At 53.3% G+C, this 27,827-nt stretch overlaps 1 protein-coding gene across 1 annotated transcript; it reads right to left on the bottom strand.

Moving 5' to 3' along the window:
- Positions 1–109: 109 nt before the first annotated feature.
- On the bottom strand, positions 110–26,444 carry Bpi (bactericidal permeability increasing protein). Its single transcript, XM_005329928.4, has 15 exons — positions 26,315–26,444; positions 23,120–23,234; positions 21,547–21,675; positions 20,117–20,278; positions 18,893–18,956; positions 16,164–16,227; positions 14,613–14,704; positions 11,297–11,473; positions 10,326–10,385; positions 8,289–8,456; positions 7,206–7,273; positions 4,970–5,012; positions 2,588–2,651; positions 1,585–1,661; positions 110–442 (listed from the first exon to the last, which is right to left on the bottom strand). The coding sequence occupies exons 1-15, from the start codon at positions 26,442–26,444 to the stop codon at positions 404–406; spliced, it is 1,452 nt and encodes a 483-aa protein (XP_005329985.3). The 3' UTR covers positions 110–403.
- Positions 26,445–27,827: the final 1,383 nt, after the last annotated feature.

The raw sequence follows: 27,827 nt of genomic DNA, 5'->3' as shown, positions 1-27,827 counted from the left end.
CTGTACATTGGCGTTACGGGCCATGCTGTTATAGACAGTGAATGAATGAATGAACATTAAAAAAAAAATAGTACCAACACATAAAATCACAGAAAAAAAAAGGTGTTTGTTTTGCCTTTTTTTTTTTTTTTTTTGGAAGGGGGAAACCCAAAGAGAAATATTACAGTTACAATCAAAACACGATTCCTGGAGGATACATTGTGAAGACGACTTTGACAGGTGCCCAGAAACCTTGAAATACGCACCACACTCTTTTCCAATGATCAGGCTCCCCATGTTTAAATCATTTCTGGATCTGAGTTCGGAGAAATTTGCAAGGGGCTCTCAATCAAGATCTAGCTAGGATTCCCTGGAGAAAGGTGGCCCAGGCTATGGCCCCTACCCCGCTGTACCCCCGATGACCTCACACAAGGTTAACGTCGGCTCCGAACTGCAGGAAATTCTGGGGAGAGACGGAAGTGTTGTCAGCAGCTGGAAGCGAGTTTGGGGGTGGCTGCGTTTTTAAGAGGGAGGCTTTGGAAGCCTGCCTGTCGGGCTGGAGAGAGCCACTCGGGGCCTGTCTGTTGACAGAACCACGGAAGCCAGCGGGGGCACTGGGTCTGGTGCTGGGTCTCGCATCAGCAGCTGGCAGCCTGGGGATGCGCCCGCCGCCTCCCTGGCAGCTGTTTCCTTCTCTGGCGGAGACCCCCAGGCTGTTTGGGAGCCTTCATTTGTCATCCCTGCCTTGTGGCAGCTCTAGGGAGTCCCTGTTCCAATCAAGGCTGCAAAACCACTTCTCTCTGCTCCTTCATGCCCTTCACTCAGAACTTTCAGAAGTGAAGAAATTAAATTGCACCAAGGGGTCTTTTTAAAAAAACGATGAACTTGGTAAAACGTGGGGATCGGGGAGGAACCCCTCCTCCACTCTCTGGGTTATTCCCCCCCCACCCAGTCCCTCAGGCCCAGCAGCTCCTTGCTCTAAAGAATTAGGGGTTGACTGACTGGACACGGAGGGGGGGTTATGGGGACTGAGGAGCCGGGTGATGTGGGGGCTTCCCAGGAGGGCCACATGTTGTCAGGAACGTGACACTGGGTGACAGCTTTGTGGTGGAGATAACAGCTCTGTTGGGGTGTGTTGTGGAAGGGGCCTGAGGGTGGCGGGTGGGGCAGATGGCAAGTGCCAGAGGCAGGAGTTGGGGGAAACTAAGGGGGCTGGGGAGTGGCCGGGGGCTGGGTGGTCCAGAGGTGGCAGGTGAGGTGAGGAACTCTGAGTGACCAGGGAAAGCCAACAGTGGGGGATCTCCAGCAGGCAGGGGAGGGGGCTGGGAACAGGAGACTCCGGGAGCTGGGGAGAGAGCTGGGGAGCCAGGAGCAGAGGGGTCCAGAGACCAGGTACCGGGACGCGTGGAGGGCAGGCTGGGCAGGAGCCAGCAGGGGCCTCCTCGGCTGCCCCTCAATCTGCCAGGCGCTGACCGCACTTCCCACCCCACCATGCCTACCCCCATGCCACGGTTGTGAGGGCTTGGCACGGCACCAAGGATGCTTCGCGCCAACGATAAGCTGTTGCTACGGGACAGGTGGCCTCGGGACACTTGGGGGACTTACCTGGTGGGACTGAAGCAGCAGGTTGTAGAGCTGGACCCGGGCAGGCATGGGGAGGGGGAAGGCTGTCTTCAGCTTCTCTGTGACAGATGGTGAGGGCCAGGGGAGGAAAGAGGAGGCCGGGGTGCCGGCTCGAGGGAGGGGCTGGCATGGGCGTGTCCCCACCATCTTGTCCTCCATGGGCCTCAAGGCACCTCCTAGGACCCTTGTGGGTGTCCACCTCCGTCCTCCCGGGAGTGCAGGGCCACCGGTGTGCGCCAGGGGGCAGTAGCTCGCAGTGGTGCGGGCAGGGCGGGGACCTGGGATTAGGGGTGTCTGCGCATGTGCGCGCAGCCTCACTGCTAAGCTGGGAGCTGGAGCTGGACGGTGGCCGGGAAGGCTCTCCCTGTACCTCCGCTCTGGAGAATTCTAAATCCCAGTCCGTCCCCCAGGTCACTATGCAGCTACGTGTGTCAAGGTAGGAGGCCAGATCTTACTCCATGTGATATTTGGTCGGCCTTGTTTATCATTTCCAAATACCCAGGTCACATGTGAGTGGCCCTCCACTGTCCCGTTGCCCCAGGCTCTCAAAGGCGAGGGGCAGGTCTCCTGGAGCTCCTACAGCTTGGTGAGTGTGACCTTTCAAGAGGTTAGCGGGAGTCTCCAGCCTTTCTCCCAGAGTTGGAGAAAGATGGCAGCCTCTGGCTTCCGAGCTGGGATCAGACCCAAGTTCCTTCTCTCGCCTGCTCTGTGACCCGACCTAGGCCACTCAACCATTCTGCTCTTTCACTTCCTCCTGTGAAACCTAGAGATACTCACGATCCCCATCTCACTAGGACGTTGGAAGGACCGACTGAAGTACCAGCCGACATACAGGAACTTTGGGGTTCCACCCCTTTCTAGGTCAGATGCCATTTGAAGTTCATGTGGCCTCACAGCTGGGCCAGGCAGGAGGTGTCCCCTAGACCATCGACCCCACTCTCTTTCCCTAGGACTAAAAGCCAATCATTTCTCCAAAGCTTCTTACCGTTGACCCTGGGCAGCAGCACAGTGTGTACTACGTAGTCCATGACAGTCTGCAGCAACTCCACCTGGACACCAGGAGAAAGGCCCATGTGGTCAGGGCAGCAGCCCCCAGCCCCCTGCACCCCACCCAGGAGCCTCAGCAGCTCCCAGCAAGGAAAGCAGCAGCCTGACAGAAGCCACATGATCTCTTCTGTTCTCAGCTTCCGGGTGCAAGAACCTGTTCTAAATTGTGAGGTGCATCACCTTCAACCCCACAGAGATGATGACGAAGGACACCAGCAAACCTTTGCTTTAAAAAGAGTCACTGCAGGCTAGAGGACAAATGGAATCACCCTTTTTAAGGGCTATTTGGTCCAGTTCATCAAAAGCCTTAAAAACCTGTGGGCCTTTGCAGCCAGCAAAGGTGCCTCCAAGGTGTTCATCCCAGGCACATGATCTAGCAAAGATGTTAACCAAAGTGAAAAAAGTAACTCCAACCATAAACTGAGAGCAATCTACATGTCCAAGAATAGGGGAGTCACTTGAGAGAAATGAATGGTACATTGATGCAAGAAATCGTTAAAGTAACATGATAATCAGCATAGAGATATGCTCACTCTATGTTTAAGTGGGGGAAAGGCTATTACAGAAATCACAGGATGTCTTTAAAAACTTTTTTCTTTTTGGACCTGGGGATTGAATCCAGGGCCTCACACATTAGGCAAGTGCTCTGTCACTACTGAGCTATATACTCAGCCCACATAATGCCATTTTTTCCCTTTGGAGTACTGGGGATTGAACCCAGGGGTGCTTAACCACTGAGCCACATCTCCAGGCCTTTTTAATTTTTGATTCAGGGTCTTACTAAGTTGGTGAGGCTAGTCTTGAACTTGTGATCCTCCTGTCTCAGCCTCCTGAGTAGCTGGGATTACAGGCATGCATCATTAGGCCCTGTCACATCATGTCATTTTTTTAATTAAATAGGCAGAGCAACAGGTCAGGGAGGATATATTCCAAATTATGAACTAAGTGGGGGAAATATGAATGACTTTTATTTTCCATGTTTGGTAAACTTGCAGGTTCTGAATGCTCTATAGTGGATATTTTTTTTTTTTTTGCTTTGGCAGTAATAAAAAAAATTCAAAACCAATATGAAGCCGTCAAGAGGACTGACCACAGAGGTGACATTTACAACTTGTAAATGTGTATGTTTTTGTTTTTGCAACAATTGAGTTTCCTTTCCTGGGCTGTAATTCCCTGGGCTCACAAATGTGGTGTCCTCCTTCATCTGAGTTCTGGGAAATTCACATTTTGATTTTCTGCAGAAGCAGAAGCCGATTCCTGACTCGGTTGCGCTCCCCAGGAGCGTGGGCCCGGCACTCCATGGAAGCACTCTGGGGTTGCTCTCAGGCTGGATGTGACTCTCAGGATGGAAATGGCCGGCTGGATTTTGATCAGATTTGGAGAGGGGGTTGCCAAGGTCTGACTCCTGGGCTAGGTGGCTTCCAAGGCTTTGTGATGGGGACCTCAGTGGGCATCTCAGGGACCTAACGAGATGCTCACCAAAGCAATGAAGGGTTCAACCAGAGCCCTGCAGGGAATCCAGGCCTCGTGGCAAGACTCTGGACAAAATCCACCCCAGGGCTTCACATGTGACACAGGTGGCATTTGAGTGCCTTCTTAATATGGGTAACTGGTTCCCAGTGCCCCAGTGAGGGTCTCTAGGCGGCTCTACTTGTTGGTGACCAGTGTTTCCCAGGAAGTAACCATCCAGTTGGGCTGAGGAGATACTGTCCCCTCCACCTGCCCCTTCTCGCCTCGGCATGTGACTCTGCTACCCACCGCTGCTCAGCCAGGAGTCTAGATATACCTCCGTGTCCTCATCACACCTCTCACACTTGCTCTCCTCCTCACTGTCCTCCCCTGCCCATTCTGGTTTTCATGGCTTTGATCGTGGTGGAAGCAACCTTCGTTCCCTGCTGCCCTGTCTCCTCCCTACTGCATAAGGCTCAGCACATCGCCATAACTAGGAAGGCACCTGGCACGTAGTAGGTGCCCAATAAAGTAATTAATCTGTCCAACAAATATTTGTGGAGCAGTTTTTTTGGGGGGGTGGGTACCGACTGTGTGTATTTAGCCCCATTTAAGCCTCAACACACTCACTCAGGCCAGGAAAGTCTGGGGCTGAGGAAAGGCCTGGGACTTGCCCACGGCCTCAGAGTTTGGAAGCTGGAGCAGGGACTCCATTTCAACCACCCTCCGCCAAGTTTCCACACCATTAATTCCTCTGCGTTCTATGCAAATGAACCAGTGGCCTCCTCAGCGAGGCCAGGAAGGAGCCTGTGAGGCCCACCCCCCCGCCCCCCAGGTCAGGGCAGGGGAGTGGCCCAGGCCTCAGACTCACCTGGAAGGGGCCAATGTTGGAGCGCTTCAGTTTCAGAATCAGCCTGTGAGGAGGGAGGGGACAGTGAGGCCACCAGTAGCCGGTAGTGGGTGCCCAGGTGGGGGAGGGCCGCGGGCTGAGGCCACCTGGCTTCCCACCTAGTGTCCCCCCCACCTTCCTGCGCAGCTGCTGTGCCCTCCTTTGGGAGAGGCGCACGTTCCCTGCAGAGCGGGGGCTGCTGACCCCACCTGGCCCCTGGGTACGCTGGCCACAGGGCATGGTCCCCTGCTGCAGTCACAGCTTCAAGGATGGGCCTGGGACCCCTGGTGGCCCAGCAAGGCTTGGTCTCAAGACCGCTAGAAATACAGGGCATCAGCTGCTCTTTTCTACAGCCAGACAGGAAGCTGCACTTGGTGACAGCCTGTAGGACGTGAAGCCAGCACAGGGGACAGCAGAGCCAAGCACAGCATTTGAACACCTGCGTCCCCTCTGGCCTGAAAGTCTAGGACTTTCTGGTCCCCTGCCCCTGACAGCCTGCACAGCATTTTTTACTGTGATCACAGAGAAAAAGGGAGATCCAGGGCTCCTTATGGAACCTACTATGTTGAATGCTGTTCCCCACTGAATTCCTGTTCCATTCCAAAAGGCAAAGGCCACGCTGCCATCTTACAGATCAGAAAACTGGCACTCAGAGAGGCCAAGCAACCTGCCCAAGGCCACACAGCTAACAATTACCAAAGCAGGATTTCCAAAAAGTCTCTTGGGGGCCAAATCCCTGTTGTGTCTAACACCCTTCAAATTTTAAAAACTTGCTGGCCTCAGTGACATACTCCCATGATCCCAGTGACTTGGGAGGCTGAAGCAGGAAGATTAAAAGTTTGAGGCCAGACTTAGCAACTTAGCAAGATCCTGTCTCAAAATAAAAATAGAAAGGGCTGGGGATGTAGCTCATGGTCTAGAGGCCCTGGGTTCAAACCCCAGGACGAAACAAAAAAGTGTCGAAAATTTTGCTTGTGTTCCCTGTGGCTGGGCAGCAGGGATTCACACTCCAGGGATTCTCCCACAGACCCTGCCCCGCCCATTTCCCAGAGTCTCCGCTCCACCCAGCTGTGGCCTCTCTGGCTGCTCAGCTAGAGAGGCCTGTGGGTGTTTCGAGGCAAATTAAATCCACATGTTTCCAAAGCAGTAACACTTGTCAAAACGACACCAGGAGAAATGAACAGCATGTAGACCTCAGGGGCTGAGCTCAAGGTTAAGAAGGACAGCTCTGCGCTGGAGAGGAGGCGGAGACAGGCAGGAATGTGGGTCAAGGCTCATTCCCAACTGAGGGCTGAGGAGGCAGACGCCACGCCAGGGACCCACTGTCAGGTGGGCACATGGCCCCATCTCTCCCACCTCCCTCCCTCCATGTCTGTCTGTGGCTCCCCTTAACGTGCTTCTCCATCTGTCTTTCTCTCCAGGCCTTTCCTTCCTTCCTTCCTTCCTCCTTTGTGTCTCTCTGTCCCTCTCTCTGAGTGTCTCCCTCTTTCTCTGCTTTGCTTTCTCCATATCTTTTTATGTGTCTCTTTCTCAGGCCCTTCTGTTAATTGAGCACCTATTATATCCTATGAAATGCTCCAGGCACTTCCCCCCATATTAATAGCTCCTCACGGTGATAGTGTTGGCCAGGAATACTTAGCAGGCCCATGGTATAGCCAGGAAGACGAAGTGGGGAGAGTTTGGTGCTTGCCCTACAAATGCCAGCAGCCTCCCTTCAGAGCTCTGCCCACATCCTCCAGTGCTAGGATTCACACCCAGTCATGTGACTGTCACGTGGCTCCCATGTGGGTCTGGACTGTCACCCAGCCAGCAGGGGCTGGGTGTTGAAATCCCAGGGACAGGGCAAGAAGCTGAAGTGGGATTTCCCAGTGCCAAGAAAGGCCAGGGACAGGGGGCGCTGGGCACTGTTGTGGTTCACTGTGGCATGGGCCTCAGAGGGCACTGCCCCTCCATGTGCCAGCCTGGGATGGACAGGTGTCCTAAGATGCAAGGCTTCAATGCTAGAGCTGGGATATTTCCTTGCAAACTCAAGCGGTTGGTCATCCTACGACATGTGACATCTCTGAGCACGTCACTGTCTGCAAACGGGCAGATTGTGCCCATGGCCCACGTGAGGGGGGAACAGAGGCAAGGATATGTGCTTGGTATCTGGTAAGGTCACTGCTCTCCATGGACCCCAGGAAGGGATGGGCAGCCTGGCCCTCCTGTCCCCACTCACCTGTCCACCTGCAGCTCTCCAACAAGCCTGTTGGACCTGGCACCGACCTCCAATGCAGCACTCGCCGTCTGCAAAGCAACAACCGAGGATGATGAGCCTGAGCCTGGGGCCTGGGGCTCTGCAAGCCCCCAGGATGGGGGAGAGGGCTCGGCTCCTCGAAGGCTCTGCAGAGCAGCCTGCGTGGCTTTTCCCCAAGGAGCAGGGAGGTCTGCTTGCGCTCCGTGGTGTGGATTACTCCAGGATCATCAGCCGCCATCTGGGAGCTATTCAGAACTCCCCAGCCACTCTGGGAGGGACCGTGTGAGCCAGACCCGGGGGCTGGAGTCCAGGCCAGCTCTGGGTCTCACAGCGCTCACTCACAGATTCACAGACACTGAGCTTAATGACCCCCTGAGAACCCATTTTATCTGCAAAGTGCCTCTAAGTGCCACCCTCCTCACGGATGGGGAGAGAATTTGGACTCATCCCGGAGGCCACACCAGCTATAAAGCAGCCCTTGGGCCTTGTAGGAACCCACCCTCCCAAGTTTCAGTGGAGCAAGAAGGTAGCAAGTGAATAAAAGTTCGAACCAGCGAGGGAATGAGATCCTGAACATGGAGGACCAAGCACATCTGCAAATGGAGGGGAAAGCAAGGAGCGCATGGTGCAGAGACAGGAATGAACGGAAGATGGACGAGCACACGGACAGATCACAGATACTACAAAGGTGTGGTCGGTGAAGGTGGCGCCGCCAACGAATAATTGACCAGCAATGTATTGAATAATTGAATGAATGAATAACTGAGTAAATAAATGAATGAATGGGAGAAAACAATGCACAGATGCCTAATTAAATGGCCACAGACATGAGTGAATGAATCTGAGTCAGCAGATATGATTGACAGCTTGGGTGGTTGCAAAAGCAAAGACCCAGTGGGTGCCGGGTGAACGGACGCAGGTGGGAGCCAGGAGCGGGCGGGGACAGTGGCTGTGGTTCCAGGCTCTGGAGTCACACTATCTAGGCTGGAATCCAGGTGGGATTCATACCCGGTCCCCGGACTCCAAGATCAGAGCTGTCCTCTGCGCTCACCCGGAGCAGCTTACCATGCTGAGCAGGAAGAGGGGGACCAGGGAGGAGTTGGGGAGGACCACAAAGGCCTGGACCTCCAGCTTCGGGGTGAGGGTAAGGCCTGTGGGCTGCGTGTTCAGCTGTGGTGGGGTGGAGACGGAGACCTGGAGCTGCACCTTCATGTTGGGGAACATCTTGGCTACCTGCAGCACCCAGTAGGGACAATCAACAAAAAAGGTTTACATTTTACACACATGTTCCTAAATTCTATCTCGCCCTTCCATGGCATTAGCACCTCCAGTGTCTCCCATGTCTCTTAGAATAAATTCAAATAACCATTTGGTCTGACACTGGCACCTGGCTGACCTCCCTCCACACCCCTCTGTTCCTGTCCTCCATCGCTGGGCACATGGAACTCTCTCCACTCCTCCAATGCAACAAGCACTCTTGCATTCTCTGTTCCCTCTCACTGGATGCTTGTCCATCATTCTTCCCTATTCTGGCTCTTTCCCTTCCTTCAGGTCTCAGTTCAAATGCCACCTCCTCAGAGAGCATTAGTGGCTTCCAGAAGAAATAAGGAGGGTCTTGGAGACCCTCCCTGCTCTCTGCTAGCTTCCTGTTCTTCCCCAGGTGAGCCCAGACTGAGTAAAACTAATGTAACTGTTGCTGGGCTCAGTGGCACATGCGTGAAATCTCAGCAACTTGGGAGGCTGAGGCAGGAGAATCTCAAGTTCAAGGCCAGCCTCAGCAACTGTCTCAAAAAAAAAAAAAGGCTGAAGATGTTGCTCAGTAGTAAAGCACCCCTGGGTTCAATCCCCAGTACTACTACTACTAATACAACTATAATGCAAAGGCCACCTCAAGACAATTCCCCCAGGACCCCTACCAGCCAAACGTCCCCCCCAACACCAGTACTTTCCTCTATATAAATTTCTTGAGGTGCTGCCATGTTAGGGTTTGGATCTTGAATGTCCCCCCAAAGCTCTAGTGTTGAAAGTGTGATTCCCAAAGGCAGCCAGGTTCAGTTCAGGCATTGATCAGTGAGGGCTCAGACCTCATCAGTGGATTAATCCATTTGGTGGATCAATCCACGGATAACTGAATGGACTGCTGGGGGGTGAGACCTAGTTGGAGGAAGTAGGTCATGGAGGTTGCCCTTGTCTTAGCCCCAGCCCCTTCCTCCTCTCCCTCCCTCTCTCACCCTTCCACCATGATGTTCTGCCTTGGGGCCAGCTGACCGTGGACTAAAACCCAAAACCATGAGCCAATACAAATATCAGCCTCCTCCAAGTTGTCTCTCAGGTATTTCAGTGACAGTGACAAAAAGCTGACGAGCAGTAGACAGATTGTTACAGTGGAAAGTTTGTGTCCCCTTTCCCTAAACTCAAGTGTTAGAGCGCTGGCCCTGGGTGTGGCTGTATTTGGAGACACGGCCTGTAAGGAAGGGAGTTTTGCTAAAGGAAGGCACGTGCATGGCCCCGGGCTCACGGAATTAGCGCCCTTATCAGAAGAGACCCGAGAGCTCTCCATCCACCCCATGCGCGCCCTGAAGAAAGGCCACCCAAGTGCAGCAGCCACATCGCCAGGCATAAAATCTCCACCTTCTGTCTCTGCCGCAGTGAAGCAGAGCTCTGCTCTGGAAGCCACCTGGTGCCGGGTGTTTTGTCCCAGCAGCCTGAGTGGGCTCGTTCAGAGTTCTGCTGTGGCCACCTTTATCCAAGCCACCTCAGCCCCCTGGGATGTCACTTGTCACAGCCTGTCTCGTTTCTCATCATCTTGTGAACTTAGATATTTCTCTCTCCCCACAGGGCGGGGAGCTGCCGCTGGCAAGCACGTGGTCTGATTTGCTGGGCACAGCTGGGCGAGCAGTGAGCATCTGTCCAGCGGCTGAGTCCCTGGTCCCCCCACCCAGCCCAGCCGTGGGGAGCCGGGCGCCTGTCTCTGACCCAGAGGGGCTGCACGAAGCTGCCTCCGCCCCCAGTGGGGTTGTCTCTGGGTCTGGAGGGGCCTCAGCCTCTCGAGGAGCCCAGGCTACCTCGGGAGCGGAGGGCAGGAGAGCCAGCCCTTCGTACCTGAGGAAGGACGTTTCCCAGGGACTTGGTTGTCAGTAGGAATTTGGATCCATTGGGCATCTGTAGGGAGAGAGGAGAAACGGTCCTTGGGGATTCTGTCACAGGTGGGGTGGGGGGAGAGTGGCTGTGCCAGAGCACAAAGCCCAGACCTTAGGTGATAATAGCACCTTGACCTACAGCCTCAGCAGCCATCGGCCAGGTTGATGGACGTGGCCAGTGACTGCCGGCTCCCTCACTTCTTGCCCCTGAGAAGCCTCAATCTTTGGCCCAACCGAGGACGTGGGGCACCCCCTTGAGTCAGCTGCCCCATGCCAACCACAGAGCAGGGCTTCCCTGTCCTCGCCAAATCCCGTCCCCACCCACCTTTGCACAAGTGTTGGGGTGGACTCTCCGCTGTGAACATTCAGCCTTTGGGGTCCCCACGTGGGTGGTCTCCATTAGTGTCCACAGTGAGCACGTGGGAGCTCACGTGCCTCTGGCTCCCGGAACCTGATGTCCGGGGCAGGAGCAGCCCGAGGAGCCCACTGGGGGGTGGCCAGGTTGGGGTCAGGCTGTCCCTAGACCCTGGAAAGGAGGGTCATTTCCTCACATATAGAGAGGTGACCTGAGCCGTGAGTTAGACTCAGCCATTGTGACAGAGACAATGAGAGGAGGAGGGTTGTGCAGAAGTGACCTGAGACTGGGTTAGCCTCTGACCTTCCAGGTGCTCAGCGGTGGAGCTGCTGGATTCCTTTCTCATCACCTGCCCCGCGCCGGTGCCTCTGAGGCATCATATCTCATTTAACTCCCATGAGGCTCTAGGGAGGAGGGTGCTGTTATTGATGACAAAACTTAGCTTCAGAAAGGTTGAGTGAGCCCCCTAGAGTCACCCAGCTGTAGAGGACTAGAACCAGCAATCTAACTCAGATCGGGTGAGCAAAGGCTTCAAGTCCAGAAGGTGTGGCTCCTGCGTGCGCTCCGCTCAGTCTTACCATGTGGTCCTGGAGGGTGAGCTTCAGGGCTCCAGCTTCTTGGTACACAAGCCCGGCCGTATTGAAGAAGTAGTCGGAGATGCCCAGGTACACCATGCGGTCGTGGTCTTCGGGGAATGCCATGGCTGGCGGGGTGAAGGGAGGTGGGCTGCGGTGTGCCTGGCTGAAAAACTCCCCCTGGAGGTGGAGGGACAGGGTAAGCCTCAGGAATCTTGCGGAAGGTCTAAGTCAGCATCTCCATCCCATGGGAAGATGGGCTGAGGACCCCGCTAAGACCGAGGAGAAGCAATGACCAGAAAACTAACCACAGCAGCAGACTCCTCGTGGGGGCTGATTTCCAGGAGCATGTCAATTGTGGAGGGTGCAGTTCTGCTCATTGTATGGGAGGGACAAGGAGGCACATGGAGGTGAAGTTACTTGCCCAGGTTCACAGAGCTCAGGAATCAAACCCAGGCTCTCAGGGTCCAGTGCACACGCTCTTGGATCCACCCCACTGAGCCCCGAAGGGCCCATCAGGAGAACAGAGAGGCTCTGCTTGTTTCCTGTTAGGGAATTTGAAAAGAGCTACACCCGTTAGAGTGCTGTGTGCATTTTAAGCTGACCCTGCTCCATTTTTGTGAGAGGGCTCCTATGTGGCTGGGGCCCCGTGTTTATTTCTACAGAGCCATTTGATCACAAGTTACAAAAGTAGATTGTTTATTTAGCTCAAAAAATAATGTTGAGCTTTGAAAAGCAAATTATAGAAGGATCCATAGGGTAGGAGACTAGCTATGTAAAATGTAAAGGTCGATGAAAATATAAAAACACCAGCCAGAAATAGACGTGCCACTGTCAGCACGGGTCCCCGGGTGAGGGGTGCAGAGGCAGGTGGGCGGGGTTGGCAGGGGGTGGCCACAGGGGCCTGGGAAGTTATTTCCACAATTAAAAGAAAAAAAATCAAATAGGACAAAATGTCACATTTTTTCCAACCTGGGTGGTGCATACCTGGGACTGTACCATTCTCTGTGCCTTTAAAAGTGCCTTCTTTGAAGATGAGTGGCCACAGTGCCCCTACTATGGGATACCACAGGACTCTTAAAAATAATAAGAAGAACGGGCTGCGTTGTAGCTCAGTGGCAGAGCGCTGAGTTCAATCCTGGGTTCAATCCTCAGCACCACGCAAAGAAAAATGAAGAAAATAAAGCTAATTAAAAAAAAAAAAAAGAAGAAGAGAGACCTGTGTACTGCCAGGAACCATCTCCCATAGTTACTGTTAGGTGGGAAACGCAAGCAGGGTGGTCCTCAGCAAGACCTGAGTGTGGGTGCCTAGAACCTAGAACCCAGGACAGAGGCGGCTGACACTCCCACAGGGCCCAGGAAGTCAACAGCCTTTCCCACTCGCTGGGGTCATTACAGGTCGTTTTGGCCTTTTACCTCCATCTCATCGCTTACCCATGTGTGTTTTAAGCATGCAGTCTGCGCCAGCAGCGCCACCGCTAGGAAGCATTTGAGAATGGGCAGAGACACAGCGGAGGACTGAAAACCCAGGCAAAACCTGAACAACACTTGCTCACCTCCCTCCACCTGGCTGGGCTTCACCTGCCCTTCCCTGCTTTCCTAGAGGTCACCTGCAGGACCTGCCCTTAGTTAACCTCTGGTGGTCTTCCCCTGCACCCAGCCCATAAATATGCCCACCCCCCAGTCCTCAGGGAGGCAGATTTGAGACTTGGGCTTGGGTCTTTAGTATCCCCCACACTCAGCCACCTCGTGCATGATTCTCTTGCAAAACTCATCCTTCCGGTGGTGGCATACTGAGCGACAGGCCAAAAAGCCAGTGTTGGTAAGAACCGGTTAGGATTGTGGGAAAAAAATGCAAAGAGTCCAGATGTTGCAGGTGGGGGCCACTGTCCACACACCTTATCCCACGCTGTCCACTGGAAGATGGAACAGCCTATAAAAGGGCATTTCATGGAGCTGGGCATGGTGCACGCCTGTCATCCCAGCGGCTCAGGAGGCTGAGGCAGGAGGTTTGCAAGTTCAAAGCCAGTCTCAGCAATTTAGTGAGACTCTGTCTCAAAATAAAAAAAATAAAAAGGGCTGGGGATGTAGCTCAGTGGTAAAGCACCCCTGGTTCAATCCCCAGGACCAAAAAAAAAAAAAAAAAAGATGGTGTGGGAAGCTGTCCCCTTTGTACATTTCTGTTCTGATGCTCTGGAAAGCTGTGTGTATACCATGACTTGTGCAAACATGTATGTGTGTGCATTTCTGTTTCTATACGTGTGGCTTCGTGTTTCTGCGCTTGGGCATGTGCGTTCATTTTCCCATGCCTTGGTTTACACCTGCAGTGGGGCGTCAGCGTTTGTGCATTGGTAGTGCTGGCTCTGGGTTGCAGGGTTTGGGTCATCTCCACCCCCTTTCTCTTCACCTCTCCATCCCTTTCCTTCCCCCTCCTTTCTTCCTTCCTGTTTATTCAGCTCCGTTTCTCCGTCTCTCTGCAGTTTCTCAATTTTCTTTTTTTACATCAAATATGTTTTCGACAAATGTAAAGGGAGGAAATCACCAGTCACGGAGGGACGGATGGAGCTCAATCCGTCCAGAGTGAGTTTCAGGGAGTTAGACCCAGCCAGCTGGGTTATGGGGAGAGCTGCTCTGGGAGCCACAGCTAAGCAGAGACCCGCTGGTGGAGGCAACCGCCAGGGCGGGTAGATGGCATTGGGAGGAGCAGGGGCTCAGGCAGAGGGAAAGCTAGGACCGAGACCCTGGGGTGGGAGTGAGAGCTGAGTGTGTCTGGTTGCGGGTGGCGCACCAGGGGAAGTAGCCCAAAATGAGACTCCATCCATCCGTCCACCCAACAGATATGACTGAGCTCCTACTATGTGCTAAGCAGGTTCTAGGTGCTGCACACACAGTAATGAACAAAGTAGTCTCAGCCCCTTCTCCCTGGTCATAGTGTGCACGTGTGTGCGCGTGTGCATGTGTGTGTACATGCTAGTAATCAGCTCTGCTGAGAGAAAGCACGGTGTGGGAGAAGCAGAGGGGGGCAGCTATTTGAACAAAGACAGAAAGGAAGCAGGGGAGACTTGTGTGGATTCCTGAGGTGGGGGACACCTCCAGCAGAGGGACCCTCAAGTGCAAAGGCCCTGGGGGTAGGCAGAGCGTGTCTGAAACAGCAGGAGGCCTGCCTGCCAGAGGCGGGTGGCAGAGGAGCATGGAGAGAGAGGGGGGAGGACAGGAAGCGGGATGAGTCTGTGGGAGACTGCTGTCCAAGGACTACGAGGGCTCCAGGGTGGGGACCGAGGTTGAAGTGTGACTGATGGACTCTTGGGGTCAGCCTCACCTTCAGCTGCCCGTCCAGGTTCTCAGCCGTGGTTATCGGAGGTGCCACCAGACGGTAGTCGATCCCAGCCACAGCATCTATTTGGGTGGTCACTAGAGGAGAGAGGATGGACCATGAGCTGGCTCCCAGCTAGGAAGCAGGGGCAGTGTCCCCTAAGCCTGGATCAAGACTGAGGTGCCATCTCCACTCCCCTCCTCCAGAGAGGCCTCCCTGACTCCCCTTAAAGGAGGTGAACCCTCACCCCACATTCACAGAACCGTCCCACGCCCTTCTTCCCACAGCCCCAGGATGAGTGACCCAACAAACAAAACAAAAGATGCCCTACAGGGTGAGGGGAGAGACATAGGTGTGAATGAACTCTGTGTGACCTTGAACAAGTCCTTGAGCTTCTCTGAGCCACTTTGGGTCATTTGTAACATGGGGGTGGTACGGGTCCCCTCAGGTGCTGGAGGACCAGGTGAGCAGGTGCCTGCCCCCAGCCCTGTCCATCACAGGTGCAGACCCCAGGAGGGATGCGTATCAGCAAGGGTACCTGCCGACCGTGGCTTGGGTCTGCAGGGTCTCTCTGTTTCCCAGGTGACATCGATGAGAACTTAAATAAACACCAGCCCTTCCTTTTGCCCTTCCTGCCCAACCAGGGGAGACACTGAGGCTTAGAGATCGGGGTGTCCTGGAGGACACTGTGGGAGACTGAAGGAGCTGGACTCCAACCTGACCCTGATCCTGCGTCAGGCCAGATCTCGACCTGCTCCTGCTCTGAGCATGCCAGCGTGGCCTTGGTAGAAGGAAAAGCATCTTGCCTGATCACCTGCAGGCTCCGCGGGGAGGCAGCCCTGGTGGCCGCTGGAGCACAGAGGACGAGCTCCAGACGGGGATTCTGCAACCTAAAGGCTTTGTGACCTTGAACAAGTCTCTGCTCCTGTCTGAACCTCCGTTTCCTGTTTCCTCATGGGAAGTGCAGAGAGTAGTGCCCAGCTGGGGGTGGGGGTGGGGAGGCTGAGTGTCTGAAACGTGTTGAACACTCACCAGAGGAGGTCCCCTGCCTGCCCCTGCTCTTGGCAGCTTGCCACAGACTTGTCCCCATTTTAAGGCTGTAGAAACCGAGGTCCAGAAAAAGTGACCAGTGTCAGATTTCAGGCCAGTTACGTAACTGTGGCCTCAGAAAGCTGGGGTATCTACCTGGGAGCAGTGGTGCACACCTGTGATCCCAGTGACTTGGGAGGGTGAGGCGGGAGGCTCAGAATTTTGAGGCCAGCCTCAGTAACTTAGCAGAACCCTGTCTCAAAGTAAAAAATAGAAAGGGACAAGGGATGTGGCTCTGTGGTAGAGCACCCCTGGGTTCAATCCTCAGTACTGGGGTGGGAGGCAAACCGGAGTATCTGGCCTTTTGGCCCCTGCTGGGCTGGGAGAATGGGCTGTTCCATCTCCCGACCTGCCAACTGAAATTAGCTCTGTCCCTTCCCATTCAGGACCAGGCCTGTCACACCCTCTCTGCCTCCCTCCCCCTCCCCTTTATATTCTTTCTATCCTCAGTCTCCGCCCAGCTCTCACCTGGAAATTTCTTGACATAAGCTTGCAGCTTGGTGGACACAGAATTGGCCACAAATTTGCAGATCTAGGGAGAACCAAGGAAGGAACCTGTAGTAGGAAATGCTCTTTGGACACAATGGTGCAAAGACATGCTGTCTTGGTTCATTTTCTGGTGCTGTAGCAAAACACCTGAGACCAGGTAATTTATATAGATAGATAGATAGATAGATAGATAGATAGATAGAAGGTTATTTAAATCCCAGTTCTGGAGGCTGTGAAGACCAAGGGTGTCACACTGGGCCCTGCCTGGCCACCCAGGAGGACCTTCTTGCTGCATCCTAACATGGTGAGGGGGCTTCACATTCCCAGAGAGAGCCAGCATTCTAGCTGAGGTCCCTCCACCTCTTCTTATAAAGCCACTATTTCATCATGAGGCCCCTGCTCTCATTTAATCCTAATTCCCTCTCAAAGGCCGCGATTCTGAACACCACATGAATGTCCTCCTGAAAATCATGTTGCTAATCAAGTTTCTCTTTCTCCTTTCTGTGCACCAGGAAGCTCAGAGTTCAACAGGCAGCTTAGAAATAACAACTGTATACAGTCGTGTGACCTGCATTCAGTTTCCCTGGTGTGGCCCTTCCCTGATGAATTTCAGGTTTTCTGTGTTGTAAGGTGGGGTTCTTTGTTGATGGCTGTCTTGTTTTTCTTGTGTCTGTTTTTGTGGTCTCAGATTCCTCATGGAATGAGGTGTGAAGACACAAAAACACAAGGTAGCGTTATGATTTGTATCTGGAATATACCCTGAGAAACTCACATGTTGAAAGCATGGTCCCCAAATTTAGGAAGGTTTAAAGGTGAAGCTTTTAGGCAATGATGAGAACTGTAACCTCATAGGTGGATTAATCCATTGGCTAGACTAATAATTTGAAAGGACTGTTGAGAGCCAGAGCCGAAAGGGGCCCCAGCAAACTTCCAGCTGCCAGTAAACTTCCAGCTGCCAGCTGATGATTGGCTCACAGCGGCCCCAGCAAACTTCTAGCTGCCAACTGATTGGCTCCTCTGCAGAGATGCTCATTGGGCTGTTTCCCCGCCCTTTCAGACCACGGAGCTGCTCATTGGGGGACTTTTTTGGCTCTGCCCACACAACCCAGCCAATCAGCCTCAAGAGCAGGAGGAGTGGGGGAGGTAGAGAGGCTTGTGGGAAGCCGGTGGTGGCAGTTGGTTGCAGGTTCAGTCCCCCTGCGGGCCACCAAATGCCGCAGTCTGACTGGGCACAATTCAGGAGCCATTTGTCAAAAGAAACGAACATTATTTTTAGAACACACACAGCTCTTCAGGAAAACCTTCAGAGCCCAACTGCCACCACATGCTCTTGAGTACTGTTAGGGTTTGGCTGTGCAGTGTCCCCCAGAAGCTCACCTATGAGAGAATGCAAGAAGGTTTGGAGGAGAAATGATTGGGGTAGAGTCTTAACCAATCAGTGACTCAATCCCCTGACTGGGATCAGCTGATTGGTAGCTGAAGTGGAAGGTTGTGGCCGAGGGGGTGGGAGCTGGGGCGTGGCTTGGGGTATATATTTGCATCGGGCCAGGGGAGTCTTTCTGCTCCTCACCACCACGAGAGCTCTTCCTTCCGCCACCCTCTTCTGCCATGGTGTCCTGCCTCCCCTCCAGACCCTAGAATGCAGCCTCCAAACTTCAGGCCAGGTGCCTGCTCCTCATCTCTGCCTGCAGCCACATCCGTCACTTAAACTGGGACCACAGTGACTGCCAGCCCTACGTGCACCTGGCCTGGCTCATCCCCCTTGAGACTGAGGCAGGATTTGCAGCCGCCTGTGTCAAAGTCTCCAGCAGCTGCCATCCCGGCAGAGCCAGGGGGCTCATTCCTAGGATGGACTGCCCCCCCACCCCTGCCCCAGGCCAGGCAGGAGCAACTGTCCCATGGGAAAGGAATTGTCCACGGGTGGGACTGGAGACTGTCGTGCCAAGTGGAATAAGCCAGTCCCCCAAATCCAAAGGCCGAATGTCCTCTGTGACATGGGGAGGCTCACACACAACAAGGGGAGGCCGGGGGGGGGGGGGGGGGGAGAACAAAAGTTCATTGGCTCAGACAAAAGGGAATGAAGGGAAGCGGGTAGGAAAGGCAGTGGAGCCACTGGGACCGAACTCTCCCATGTTCATGTGTGAACGCACGACCCTGGCAATCCCACACTGGCGACAACCACGGGCATGGGAGTTCGGCTCTGAGCTTGTATACCATGTCAAAATGCATGCTACTGTCAAGGGTAGCTAAAAACAACAAATGAAAAATTAAAAAACAAAAACAAAAAAAAACAGGAAATGAATGGTCCCCTTCCAATATTGCAGGTCTGACAGATGCAAGTGGAGCAGCAAGTGGAAACTGTCCCCTCAAGTGACAAAAAGCTTCCCTGGAGCCACTCACAGCACTAGAAGTGACCATGACCCACCAGAACACACTGTGACCAGGCCTGCGTCCTCCTGCAGCCCCCTGGTTAAACCCACTAGTTAAACCCCCAGCTCCGTCCGCGCCCCCAGGACCCTGCTGCGACACGGGCTCTCACGCTCCTTCCCGTGTGGCCGGGCACCGCTTCTCTCCATCACCTCTCTGTCTGCTCTGGGGGATCAGAGGCCAGACCTGCTCTCTGGGACCCTGGAGTCCTGTCTCCTGCCTCAGACTCTGGTGACAAGAGGTGTGTGGCTCCCAGGGCCTCCTTCTCCGGCCCCTCCTACCTTGCTGTTCAAGGTGTTTCGAAGAGACGACTCGATTTTCTTATGGAAGAGTTGAATCAGCCACCTAGGGGTTGACACGTAGGGTCACAGGTGTGGCTTCCAGGTGTCCCTGAGCTGGACTCAGGAGGTGCCTCACCTGGGAAGTCTTCCCCCTCCTCCAAACAGGCCTTGGCACCCTTGGCCCAGGCACCTATTGAGCACCCCCCATTGGACATGTCTCCCCCTGTTTGTAGCATTCTGCTATGGGGTTAGTTCCTTGGTAGCTGCACAGCCAGGCCCCTGCTCCAATCTCAGTCCCCTTCCTCACCACTCCCGCACTACTCTGCACTCTGGTCTGCCCTATCCTCTGTGACCTATATTTCCTCCCACCCCAGTACCTTTGCACATGCTGTTCTCACCACTGCTTAACCCCCCCCCCCAATCCCTAACATCTGCCTAATTAACTCCTACTTAATCCTTTTTATCTCAATTCAATTGTCATTTCATCAGGAAGAACCAGCCAGCCCGGTTCTGAGTCTGTTCTTCCTGTTCTGTGTTCACTGCCTGTTGTACTCTTCTTCTTAGTTTTTATCTCCTTTTGTAATTACAGGTGAGCCATTCTTAAATGCAATGGTGTAATTAATATTTGCTCCTCCATTGAGCTGGGAACATTAAGAGATCAGGGCTGTGTGGCTGAGTCTGGGACAGAGAGTCCTGAATTGAACACTGACAAGCTACAGAAATAGACCACTTCCCATTCTTTCTGTGCCTTGGTTCCTCACCCCCCCCCCCGAAAATGGGGTAATAATCGACCCACATCATCAAGTCACTGTGTGCACTGACTGAATACAGTAGGTGCCACAACAGTGCCTGGCCCACAGAAAGCCTCTGCTGGATGCTCCTTGTTACCAAGTTTTTATGAGGCACCCCTGTTTCCTTGTGTGCCTTCAGGGTCTGGTGCACCCCTGATTCTCAGTAGATATCTGTGGAATGGACGATGCACTGTGCCCACACACACCGTGTCCTTCAACACAGACAGAAGGGGCTTGGCACAGGCCTGGGGCATGGGAAGGGCCTCTAGCCTTGAGGCAGGGACAGTGTCTGCTTCACCTTCCGCTGGACCCTCCCTCCCAGGCCTCTGGACCAGCCTGGAGTGGGGAGGGCCCTGGAGGTGTGTTTCCTAGGGGATGGAGGGGACGGCTCTCCTCCCTTCCCTCCTCCCAGCCAAGTCCCAGGAGGCCCTACCCCACGGTGCTGCCCCAGATGCGCAGGCGGGTGTTGCTGATGTGGCTGCCGCAGCTGGAGCAGGCCACCGTGATGTGGCCAGAGGTGGGGTCACTGCCCAGGTTCAGAAAAGCCGAAATGGAGACGCCTTCTATGCTCAGGTCAAACTTGCCACTGGCTGAGCTGAAGGGAAACAGAGAAGCGGCTTGAAGAGGGGGTTTTTCCTCCTCCATACTTACACGCACACCATGGCTGGAGGTGGGCTTCCCTGGTATCCACATTCCAAGGCGGAGGGGACAGGGTACAGAGAGGAGGCAGCTTGCCCAAGGTCACACAGCTCTGAGCAGTAGAGTCAGGATTCTAACCTGACTTCTGGACCCCATGTCTGCCTGGCAGATCCCCGATCTTAACTCTTGCCTCAGCCACTGCCCTTGCTGTATGACTTTGGGCAGGTCTCTTAACTTCTCTGAGCTTCTGTTTTCTCTTCCAGACCCTGGACCAGCAGTCGGACACTAGAGTATGTGTCTCAGTTTTGTCACTAAAATTCTGTTTGTAGCCACCGACTTCAGGCAATTACTGCCCCCATTAATGAATGAATGAGGCCAATAACTCCTCCTTCAGGAATGGAATGGATTTTAGATAAGAGTGCACTTCAACTGTGAATGCTTGTGTGATGCAGTATTATTATTATTTTTTAATCAATATGTGAAATGAGAGATGCAAAAGAGCTGGGCCAAGAACTGGGTGTTCTGGAGGGGAGTGGCAGACCCACCAGTCCTCCCTTCACCTGGTGTGGCTTCTCTTGCATTTCCTCCTCAGGTTCCCCAGAAGGGACATGTCCTCAAAGTGATCATTTGTTCTGGGCCATAATGACTCGTGTGTGTCAGGTGGTGGGGATCAGTATGGTTTCTTGCTCTTAACTTTGAGGTTGGCCAGGTGACATGCTTTGGCCAATGAGATGTGAATAGAAGTGACTGTGGGCCATTCACAGCCTAGGCCTGCAGAGGGCCTGCCCTGCTTCCTTTTGCACTTTACTACCAACAAAAATGGGCCCTGGAGGGGAGCCAAAGACAAGGGGCCTCAGCAAGGCCGAGCCTGGATGAGCCAAGCGCCAGTTAGTGCACAGATGCATGATTTTTTTTTTAAGCCACTGGCCTTGGAATGTTTTGTTACAGGGCATTAGCTAGCTGATGAATGAAAAGCCCTGTTTGGCTTCCCACCCTGAGCCACAGGACCAGGGGCCTCGCCATGTTCCACGCTGAGATACAGCCAAATGCTCAGCTTTCCACCGAGCATTATGTTAAATCATCTTAGGTGAAAACTTCCCCCGGAGGAACTCTGTGGCTACAAATGGTAATTTGGGCAAAAGTAGGGCATTGCCTGCCCCCTGGATCTCATCCCTTCCCAAATCACTCAGAGTGCACCCAACAAACCCCAGGTGTAAGACGCACAAGAAATTCTTTTTTCCCTTCCACTTCCCACTGATCTTCACATTGGCTTTGCTGATGGAGAGTCTGAGGCCCACCTGGGGCTCCAGTCTTATCTGGGGACTGGGAAGCTGGAATCCGAGGATGGTCATGCTGCAAAGGAAAAAAGTTCAGTCAGCTTCCTGGGTGCCTGTCTGGGGATGCAGCAAAGCCCTTCACCCCACCCGTTCCAGAAGGAGCTCTGAGAACAGTCTTGGGGATACCTGGGCACAGGAGTGGCTTGGGCTTCAGAGGCAAGACCCACCTGCATGTGACTCTCAGTCTATAATGTCCTGTTGTGTGAACCTGGGTCTATCATGTAGTTACCCTAAGCCTTAGTGTCCTCATTTGTAAAATGGCACAGTCACCTCTGTTGTATGGGGGTGTGTGACTATCAATGAAGACACCAAATGTTAAGCCACTGACTATGTGTCTCTGTAAAGGGTAGAATTGTGGTCTCCACTATAGCCCCAGAGCCTGCAGTGTGAGACACACAGTAGGTGCTCAAACTATTCATTGAATGAAGGGGGTGTGTAACACTGTAGAGAACGTCTTCTGTCACTATCCCCAACCTCTTGTGATAACAGAACTGCCTCATCTGCTTTGGGGCAGCTCCTCCCATAGCTGCTCCCTGCCTCTCAGAAGAGAGCTGATGTCCACCTTCAGGAGGTGGAGCTTGTAACTTAAGCTTAGCCAATGAGCGGAGTCTATTCCCCTGGCCATAGCGATTGGCTCAGGGGCAAGTACATGACCTAAGACAGGCCAATCAGAAGGAGCCTTGGGGTTTTGCTTGAGTTCTCAGAGAAGGCCCTGTTCTTCAGGGACTGAGTGCTGAGGCGGTCAAGTGAGAGTTACTGGGGGCTACCTTGTCTCTGGAGAGGGCACTGTGCCCCAGAATTAGTCCTCTCCGAGAACATGATGCTGCGCGGAGATGGCAAGAGAGAAACAGGGTCCTGTGACATTTGAGCCTGGCTCAAGCCGAACCTGAAGTGTCAGATAAGACCAGAGACTTTGCAATCATATGAGTTCCTAACTTCTGGTTTAGGTCATTTGAGATCAGTTTTTTTTTTTTTTTTTACAGGGATTGATTGAACTCAGGCACTCAACCACTAAGCCTCAGCCCCAGCCCTTTTTAAAAAATATTTTATTTAGAGACAGGGTCTTGCTGACTTGCTTAGGGCTTTGCTAATTGCTGAGGCTGGCTTTGAACTCTCGATCCTCCTGCCTCAGCCTCCCAAACCAGTGGGTGACAGGTGTGGTGGCGCACCACACCTGGCAAGATTAGACTTTACGTCTTTGAAACTCCCCCAAATTCTGAATCGTGGCCCTGACGGAGAGTTTTAGGGTTTACCACATATCCCCTGGGAGTTGCGGAGAGTTCCAGACGGGCACCTTTTGCAGCTTCCTCCAGAATTGGCTTGGGGAGGGGGACGGCATCCCGTTGGGATGGTGTCAACACTGGCTTTGGGATCCCAGACTCCAGGAGTTGAGGAGCTTGGGGCTGTGGTGGCCCCAGGACAGTCCTGCCTAGTGAGGGCTAGGCGTGGACAAGCCTCACCTGTAGAAGCTGTAATACCCTTTCCCCAAGTGTTGGATCTTAAAGTTTCCAGAGAAGTCAGGAATCTTGATCTTTTCCAGCTCCTTCTGTAGCATGGCTACTCCCTTCTGGCAGGCTGAGGGGAGAGAACAGGGTGGGCACAGTCAGAGGCACAGCTTGGGAGCTGGAGTAGTAGATCAGGGCGGCTCTGGACCCTTGGTCCCTTCCATAGTAAGGACAGCGGCCTGGAAAGGTCTAGAGCAGGCGTGCATGATGGTTTTCTACAAAGGGCCAGTTAGTGGATAGTTTCAGCTTTGTGGTTCGTACTGTCACTGTCACAACTAGACCACTCTAATGTCACTGAGCAGGCGCAGCCACAGACAGCATCTAAATGAATAAATGTGATTCTGCTCCCAGATTTTACTTATGGACACTGGAATTTGCATCTCATACAATTTTCACATCACTAGAGTCAGCTTGTTTGCCAATGTGACCAAAAGACCTGGTGAGAACAAATTTAGAGGAGGAAAAGTTTATTTGGGGCTCACGGTTTTAGAGGTCTCAGTTCACAGAGAGCCGACTGCATTGCCCTGGGTCAGAGGTAAGGCAGGACCTCACGAGGGCAGGGTGTGGTGGAGGAAAGCAGCTCAGGACATGGCCGCTAGGAAGCAGAGAGGGTGCTGCTCACCAGGGACAAAATACAAACCTCAAGGGCAGGCCCCCGGTGACCCACCTCCTCCAGCCACATCCTACCTCCTTCAGTGACCACCCAGTTAATCCATACTCGAGGATTAATCCACTGATTAGGTTACAACCTTTACAATCTGAATGTCCCTGCATTGTCTCACACATGAGCTTTTTGGGGGACACCTCATATCCAAACCAGAGCACACAAAATGTGAGATATTATTCTTTTTTTTTTTTAGTTGTAGATTCACACAATACCTTTAATACTTTTATTTTATTTATTTTTATGTGGTGCTGGGGATCAAACCCCGTGCCTCACACCTGCTAGGCAAGTACTCTGCCACTGAGCCACAACCCCGGCCCCTAAGGTGGTATTCTTATTTGAGTTTTTCAACTGTTTAAAAAAATAAAAACCATTTTTGGATCATAGGACATATGGAAACCTATAACAGGCTACATTTGTCCCATAGGCTATAGTTTGCTGGCCTCTGGTCTCAGTGTCACCCCAGGCAACTGGTGGGGGCCCATGAGCATTCAGTACACAGCCGCTCCATGCCTTGGTCTGTACTCTGCTCTCAGGGACCCCGGGACTCTGGCTTTCTGATTCTCTCCACAGGCTCTTTGCATATGCCATTCCTGCTGTCTCGGACACTTTTTCTCCCATATTCACCTGGCCAACTTCTAGTCAGCTCAATCATTGCTTCCTTCCAGAACCTTCTATGACCCAGTGGAAGAGAGAAACACCTCCTCCCCATTATCATAGTCACAATGCCATGATGTCTCCTTCAGAGACCCCATTACCATTTATAATCACACGTTTATTCATGTGACTCTGATTCATGTCTTGCTCCCGTGCTAGAGGTAAGACCCCCGAGGTTAGCGGAAATGTCAATTTTATTTATTAACCCATCTCCTACATTTACCACAGGGCCTGGCACTTAATATTTGTTGGGTAAATAAATGCCCCAAGGTAGGGATTGTGCCATCTGTTGTTATGTGGCTAAGAGCGCAGAAGAACTGATTAACACAAACACGCTGCCTGAGGGGATGGGGCGAGGGAGGCTTGCTACCCAGGCCTTTGTTTCTCAAGAGCCAGTTTGGCCATAACAACAACGATGCAGCGTTCAAGCTCTCCTCTGTACCAGGCACTCTGGGCTGTGCGCATGTATTGAGCTATTGCATCTGAAACAATCCCAGGAGAAGAAGTCCTGTCCCTGCTCCCATTTCACAGATGAGGAAGCGGAGGCTCAGGAAGGTATGAGCTCTGTTCAAGACCACACGTCTGACCAGGAGAGAAGACAGGACTTGAACTCAGATCTTCTAGTCACGGAGCCCTGAGGTAGGCCTTCTTGGGGCTCCAAAGTAAGCAATGCATATGTGATCACAGCCCAGAGGCAAAACAAAATATGGGATGGCCAAAATCTGTAAGTTCACAGGAGCCAAGGCCTCGAAGGCTCTCAGATGCAGGCCAGAGTGTCAGGGTGGCTTCTGAAGACCCTAGGGAGCCACTGAAGGGAGGAGCAGGACTCTGCATGATCAGATTTGCTGCATTTCAGAAAACTCACATGGAGCATGAGTAGAAGGGGAAACTGACCGAGCACAAGGACTTCTGGTTTTGATACCCTCAGCTGAGCCTCTGCTCCCCGGAAGCCTTCAGGAGCGCCCCAGCTCTGGGACGCACAGGGCCACCCTCCTTCCTCTTAGCTCACGTGGGGCCTCCGTTGGCACCCTGGGACTTGGAGATGCCTTGCCTGGGCTGAGGTCCTGTCCTGTCATTCCCCAGTGGTGCACCAACTGGTGAGGACCTGTGTTCCCCTTGCTCTGATTTCTCTGGTACTGGGGATCCCCCTCACACCTGCAGTTCATCTCTTTGCCAATGGAGGCAGCATGGAGCAGCCCCAGGCTGGGGCATTAGACAAAACCAGGCTGGCTGCTTCTCGCGTGGCTCTGACTCTCAGGCTTGCTGGCCTGTAAACATTGATAAATAACAGCAAGTCCCACCCACGGTGGAAGTGAGGATAAATGAGACTGCATGGACAAGGCTCCCAGCCCATGTCAGAGCAGGGCACTCATCTATTCTCTCCTCCGGCTGGCCCTGGATGAACGGCCTGCAGGAATCCTCTCAGGGTCTCCCAGACATGTTGGGCCCAATATGGCTGCCAGCCCCTGCACTGTGGAGACCACTAAGGAGGGACCCTGCCCACACACCTCTCCAGACTTCTCAGCAAATAGAGGCAAATGGACTTTGGAAAGGAGGAAGGTCCTAGAAACCTGAGTTGGGGTGGGGACAGGGAGGGGATTGTACACACTCAGGGGCTTGGGCACTAGACTTGGAGCCTTCTAGACCAGTGTTTCAGTCCCAGCCCTGCCCCTTCCCAGGCCTGGGGTCTCCAGCAACTCACTTTGCCGCAGTTTCTTTGCAGGTTAAACAAGGGCGAGAGGCCTACCCTGCAGAATGGTGAGGACCAGGAAGTGCTCAGGAAGGACTCCTCAGGGGTGGGAGAGGAGGAAAGGAGGGCATCCAATTACCGTAGTCCAGGCCCTTCTGGGAGATCCTGGTCAGGAGGCCAGGGTTGGTGGCCGCTGTCGCAGCTGTGCCCATGGTGGTCAGCACTACCAGGATTGCCCACTGTGGCATACTGTCAGGGCCCCTGGCCATTCCTCCTTTGTCCTCCAGGGCTGGCAAAATGTCAAGGCCTTGGAGGAGAACCAGAGACCTACAGAGGAGGCGGCCGGAGAAATGCAAGTCGGCAGCAAGGAGGAAGGAGCTGGTTGGAGGTGGAGAGAGGGAGGGCAGCCACGGTGCCCTACTGAGGCTGCCGCTGGTGGAATCTGAGAGCCTGCTGTGCGGTGCACGGGTGCATGTGCGCTTGTGTGTGTGTGAAAGGGGGTCTGGGAGATCTGGGTGCTTCTCCTCCCTGACCCCCACCATCCCCTGCTCTGAGCCCCCAACCAAAGTCCCACATTCAAGGACTTCCTCGATGCCGGGTGGTGGGTACGTCAGAGTTCATTATATTTTTCTTTCTACTTTCAATTTCTTGGGTATTTTTCATACTAAAACATTGAAGAAAACAGATTCTTTGGTGCTTGGTGTCCTCAGAAGCTGTAATGGTAATGATTAAATGCTCACTTTGTTGTTTTGGATTAGATTCTTGACTGTGGCTTTAAGTCAGAACTCTGGCACTCCCTGGCAATCTGACTATAGGCAAGCCCATTAACCCACTCTGAACCTCAGTTTCCTCTTCTGTAGACGGAGGGGCATAGTAGTGCCTTCCCACTCTAAATCACTAGGAAGACAGAATGAATGAGCTTTAAACCAGGATAATGCATTCAGCATGGTATTATCATAACAGCCAAATGCCAGCTATTAATGTTACTCTAACTTCAAGTCATCCATGTTTTTTTGGCCAAAATTCAAGAACGATCAAGAGAATGAGAATTACATGGAATCCCATCTTCAAGAAGCAAGCAGCAGCTGGGCTGGTGGTAATCCCAGTGGCTCAGAGGCTGAGGCAGGAGGATGGAGAGTTCAAAGCCTCAGCAAAAGCCAGGCGCTGAAAAATTCAGTGAGTCTAAAAAAAAAAAAAAAAAAAAAATACAAAATAGGGCTGGGAATGTGGCTCAGAGGTGGAGTGCCCTTCAGTATTTCCTCTCCCCCCCCAAAAAGAAGCAAGCAGAATCGTGTTCTCTCTCTCTCTCCCTCCCTTTTCTTTTTGGAAAGAGACACAGATGGTTGTGTGTGTTTGTTTTTCTAACAGACAAAAAATAGGATCGCGCCGGTCACTTTCGGAAAGTGTCTTTTGATCAACCAACAGGTGGCCCTTCTCCCGGGCTTTCAGCCTGGGTAGCTTCCTCACCCTCCTTCCATCCTTCACCCCGCGGGCAGCTGCAGAACCCGGGCTCCGCAGGGGGAGGCGTTCTTCCCGTGGACGCGCGGCTCGGCAGGTTGGGATCCAAACCCGGTGCCACCCAGCACCGGCCTGAGTCGCGCAGCCCGTGGGGGTCGAGGGGGAGGGACCCGGGCAGACACTCCGCGCCCCGC

The sequence above is a fragment of the Ictidomys tridecemlineatus genome, chromosome 5, assembly GCF_052094955.1.
Source record: "Ictidomys tridecemlineatus isolate mIctTri1 chromosome 5, mIctTri1.hap1, whole genome shotgun sequence".
NCBI classification, from domain to species: domain Eukaryota; kingdom Metazoa; phylum Chordata; class Mammalia; order Rodentia; family Sciuridae; genus Ictidomys; species Ictidomys tridecemlineatus.
This window is presented reverse-complemented; position numbering and strand designations above follow the sequence as displayed.

Excerpts from the sequence above, each read along its gene's own strand:
- Bpi (XM_005329928.4), bottom strand. The coding sequence starts at position 26,444 with ATGGCCAGGGGCCCTGACAGTATGCCACAGTGGGCAATCCTGGTAGTG. Across the intron at positions 21,676-23,119 it reads GGGTATTACAGCTTCTACAG|CATGACCATCCTCGGATTCC; the intron begins GTGAGGCTTGTC and ends TTTCCTTTGCAG. Across the intron at positions 11,474-14,612 it reads ACCTGGACGGGCAGCTGAAG|GGGGAGTTTTTCAGCCAGGC; the intron begins GTGAGGCTGACC and ends CTCCACCTCCAG.